General features: G+C 56.5%; 1 protein-coding gene across 1 annotated transcript; it reads left to right on the top strand.

Annotated features, from left to right (window-relative positions):
• Positions 1–860: 860 nt before the first annotated feature.
• Positions 861–4028, top strand: CDV56_100220 (putative plasma membrane phosphate transporter Pho87; the record flags this gene model as incomplete). The annotated part of the gene is made up of 4 exons (XM_026753839.1): positions 861–1319; positions 1421–2990; positions 3039–3816; positions 3883–4028. Coding segments are annotated over 4 exons (2953 nt in total), but the record flags the coding sequence as incomplete, so codon positions are not given.
• Between the last annotated feature and the right edge of the window lie 668 nt (positions 4029–4696).

Here is a 4696-nt window from a genome sequence, read left to right as displayed (position 1 = left end):
CCCCAGCGGCACCCCAAGCGGCCCCTCCTCCCTGGTCCTCCTGGCCCTCAACTCCCTCTGAACCCCGTCCTCTACCTCACGTTGATCGTGGATTCTGTCGCCCCGCTGATCAAGATCCGTCAGCAGAAGGGTATTGCCGGTGGTGGTGCCGCCGTGCAGATCCCGGTTCCTCTGATGCAGCGACAGCGACGGCGGACGGCCATCAGATGGATCATTGATGCCTCTGATAAGCGGCGGGACAGCAGTTTCGCTCAGCGAGTAGCTCACGAGCTGGTTGCTGTTGCGGAAGGTCGTAGTGGTGCGTGGGATCGGAGGGAAGCGGTGCACAAGCTTGGTATCGCGGGTCGTTCGAATCTTGGTCTGGTCACTCAGCGCAGGTAAATGGAGTTGTTGGGGGGGTTTCATCCATTCCATAGTGGACATCTATTTGTTATTTTTATTCATTGTATTTAGGCTAGTAGGCGCCATCATGCAATTGTAAATTATATGGCCTTCCTCATGTCTGGCCTGTGGATGACTAATACCCTCGCTATCCCCGATGAGGCAACTATGTGTTTGCTGCAAGGCACCGCTGACAGCCAAGTGCAGTCATTAAACTATGTCCTATCGACTAGGATCGGGCTCAGTCAAGGAATCAGCATATATCTTCATCTGACCATTCTAAAGTCATGAGCGCCCACCATATAACGCCAGAGCCCTAAAGCCTCAACCCGATTTGAATTTCATCCAACGAGGCAACCACTAAGATCACGCGCACAGCTGCTTTGCGGGGCCTCGACCCAGCCCAAGCGGACCAGCCAGCAGTCCAGCACCAGCTCACTCTCACTAACGAACGAACGAACGAACGTTAATATCAACAGTCCCAGTTCCGGCCTCGGTCTCTTTCCTTTTCTGATCTTCTTTCAAGCCGAAACCGTGTCGTCGAATGCTGTTGGGCGGACCGTGGCACGCATCGCTTCTGCGACTTGTGCCTACGAACAAGACGACCAAAGCTTCGAGCTCGAAGACTTCCACGCCCGCAGTCGCTACCCGCTTGTAACACCGGCAGAACGCACCAGCTCCAACCGCCTGCTCTCCACCTCGGACTCGCAGGCACACTCACAGGCACAAGCGAGTGGAGCAAAGAGCGGTCAAGGCCACAGACCGAGCAAACTCAGGCTACGGTTCTGGGTAGAGGCTCTCCGGCTTCGACAGGCTTCAGCGAAGGAAAGTGCGGGGGGACACAGCCAAGCGAAGATGAAGTTCTCGCATAGTATTCAGTTCAATGCGGTGCCGGATTGGAGTGCTTATTACATTGCGTATAGTAATTTGAAGAAATTGTGGGTTTTTTTCTCGGATCGTGGTTACACTGTGGATGGGCGTGGCCGTGCTCCATGTTACATGTACAGTGTGGTATGTGCTCATGCTAACGATTTATTAGGATCTATTCCCTCGAGCAGCAAGCTCGTAAAGCGAACGGCCAGGCACATTCGGATGTCGAATCCGCGCCGCTGTTGAGCGAGACGCCCACGCCCGATGCGGTGTTCCGACGGGCTCTGAACGCAGAGCTGGAGAAGATATGTACCTTCTACGAAGTCAAGGAGTCGGAGATACTCAGGGAGGTGGAGGACGTGGTCCGCGATGCCGAGGAGTACTCGTCCAAGGCGGACGGGGCGGACGTGGACCCCATGAGCGACGCCATGATCAAAGCGCGGAGGATGAGCACTGGCTCGCGCCCGCGCACGGGCGGCTCGTACCGCGATTTCCCGGCGGAGGAGACCAGACGGCGGAGCGCAGTTAGCGAGGATGACGACGATGATGATGATGACGACGAGGATGCGGCGGATAGCGATGACGAGCAGCAGCCGCCGTCCGGGCAGAGACCGGTGCTGTCGACGACACGCTCGGATCTGAGCGATTCGAGACTCATGGCCGACTCGAGGCTTCTGGGGTATGGCGCGCGAACAAACAGTCGGCATGATGAGTATTGCAGGGATCCGAGGTTTTTGGATCTGTACAACGAGGGCTTGTCGCTGAAGCAGCGGGCCGTGAATGCCTATGTCTCGCTGTGCGGGCTCAAGTCGTACATCCAGCTGAACAAGACTGGCTTCTCCAAGGCTTTGAAGAAGTTCGACAAGATCCTCAACCTCAATTTGCGGCGGGAGTACATGAGCTCGACCGTGTCTCCAGCTTATCCTTTTACGGATTCGACCACGAAGAAGATCGACGACGAGATCGCCAGGATCGAGCAGCTCTACGCGGACGTGATTACGGGCGGCGACCTGCCGCTGGCCAAACGGGAGCTCCGATTGCACTTGAGGGAGCACGTTGTCTGGGAGCGGAATACCGTCTGGCGAGAGATGATTGGCATTGAGCGCAAGGCCCAGGCCGCGAATGTCGGCATCCGTCGGACACTGCTGGGAGTGGATGAGGACCCCGCCGCCGCGCGACGACAGGGCGATGAGCAGGAGGTTGCAGCCAAAGAGTTCGAGACGCCGTTTGGTCGCTATCGCGTGCCCGAGTGGCTCTGCAGCTTGAGTTTCGGGACTCTGATCGTCATTCTGGCTGTGTTTGTCATCCTGCTTTATGCCCCGATCATGGATAAGCCGGAGCAGCAGAATTGCCTGGCGATGCTTGTGCTTGTCAGTCTGTTGTGGGCCACGGAGGTCATTCCCCTCTTTGTGACGTCCCTTCTGATACCCTTCCTGGTGGTCATGCTGCGCATTATGAAGTCTGCGGAGAAGCCTTACCAGCGTCTGGGACCGAAGGAAGCCACGGGCGCGGCTTTCAGCGCGATGTGGACGCCGGTGATCATGCTCCTGCTGGGAGGATTCACCATCGCCGCGGCGTTGTCCAAGTACGACATTGCTCGTCGGATGGCCATGTTTGTGCTGAGCAAGGCCGGATCCAATCCCAAAGTTGTTCTGCTGACGAACATGTTTGTGAGCATGTTTCTTAGTATGTGGATTAGCAATGTGGCCTCGCCGGTTCTCTGCTACTCCATTATCCAGGTATGCTTCTTTCCCCCCTTTTTTTTTGAAAACATGCTAACTGCTCAGCCTCTGCTGCGCAACCTTCCGCCTAATTCCGACTTTGCCAAGGCCCTTGTGCTGGGCATTGCACTGGCTGCGAATGTTGGAGGCGCGGCGTCGCCGATTGCGTCGCCCCAGAACATCATTGCGCTGCAGAACATGTACCCGAGTATCAGCTGGGGGACCTGGTTCTTCATCTCGCTGCCCGTCTGCATCATCTCGATCCTTTTGATTTGGATCCTCTTGCTGGCGACGTTCCACCCCAGCCGGGGCACGACCATTGTCCCGATCCGACCGGTCAAGGACAAATTTTCGGGCGTGCAGTACTTTGTCACGATTGTGACGCTGTCCACCATTGTGCTGTGGTGTGTCAGCCATCAGCTCGAGCACGTCTTTGGCGACATGGGCGTGATCGCCATCATCCCGATGGTCCTGTTCTTTGGCACGGGAATCCTGAACAAGGAGGACTTCAACAACTTCCTGTGGACGATCATCATCCTCGCTGCGGGGGGTCTGTGTCTCGGCAAAGCCGTGACCTCGTCCGGGCTGCTGCACACGATTGCCAAGGCGATCACCGCGCGCGTCGACCACTTCAGTCTGTACGGGGTTCTGATAGTGTTTTCGGCCCTGATCCTGGTCGTTGCGACGTTTATCTCGCATACGGTTGCGGCGCTGATCATGCTGCCACTGGTGCGCCAGATTGGCGTGGGCATGGACGACCCGCATCCGAACTTGCTGGTGATGACGAGTGCGCTGATGTGTTCGGTGGCCATGGCGTTGCCGACGAGCGGGTTTCCCAATATGAGTATGTTCCTGCTATTTCCTGCAATAGGCATGGCAATTGGCAATATAGAATGCTAATATGTTACAGCTGCGATTATGACCGAGGTGCCTCAGACGGGTCAACGATACCTACACGTGCGGCATTTCTTCACTCGCGGTATCCCGGCCAGTTTGATGTCGTTTACGGTGATTGTGACGATTGGGTATGGATTGATGTATATTGCGGGGTTGTAGGTTGCACCTAGATTGGTAGATGTGTGTATACAGTGGGATAGAGGAATAGCTACACATTGTTGTCTTGGATAGTATGGTCATGTAGTGTCATTAATCATAGGTAGGTATAGCAAGCTAAGCTACTGTACACGCAGAAGGATATAGATATAGGAAAAGCTCAAGATCAACTCAAGACGATCATAACTGTCTAGCCCGCGACAACACAAGAAGAAATTAATTCCTAGACACGTTAGCACACCCACCTCATCAGGCCAGGGGCAAGGGGAAGGGAAGAGGAACATACAACAATCCCAACGTCAAATCCCCATGGATCTTCGCCTTGAGCTGCACCTCGATATCCAGATTCAGATCCAGCCGCAGCCGCAACTGCTCGTCCCGGCCCCCATCGCCTTCCTCCTTGTTCCCGCCCAGCAGCCCGCCCACGGCCTTGCCCGCCGACCCCGTCACCCCGTTCACCGCGTTCCCCGCCGTGTTCTGCACGAGGTCGCCGACCTGGTTCACGCCGCCGAGGCCGCCGAGCGGGCCGCCGTCTTGCTGGGGTTGTTGCTGGGTCTGGGGGCGCTGGCGGCGGCGGCGGGGTTTCTCCATGGCGTTGTTTTCCATTTCGGGGCGCGGGATGCTCTCGGTGTCTGAGTCGGGGCGGTAGCGCTGGGGCTGGGGTTTCTTTC

Source organism: Aspergillus thermomutatus (assembly GCF_002237265.1).
Source record: "Aspergillus thermomutatus strain HMR AF 39 chromosome Unknown NODE_553, whole genome shotgun sequence".
Classification (NCBI taxonomy): domain Eukaryota; kingdom Fungi; phylum Ascomycota; class Eurotiomycetes; order Eurotiales; family Aspergillaceae; genus Aspergillus; species Aspergillus thermomutatus.
This window is presented reverse-complemented; position numbering and strand designations above follow the sequence as displayed.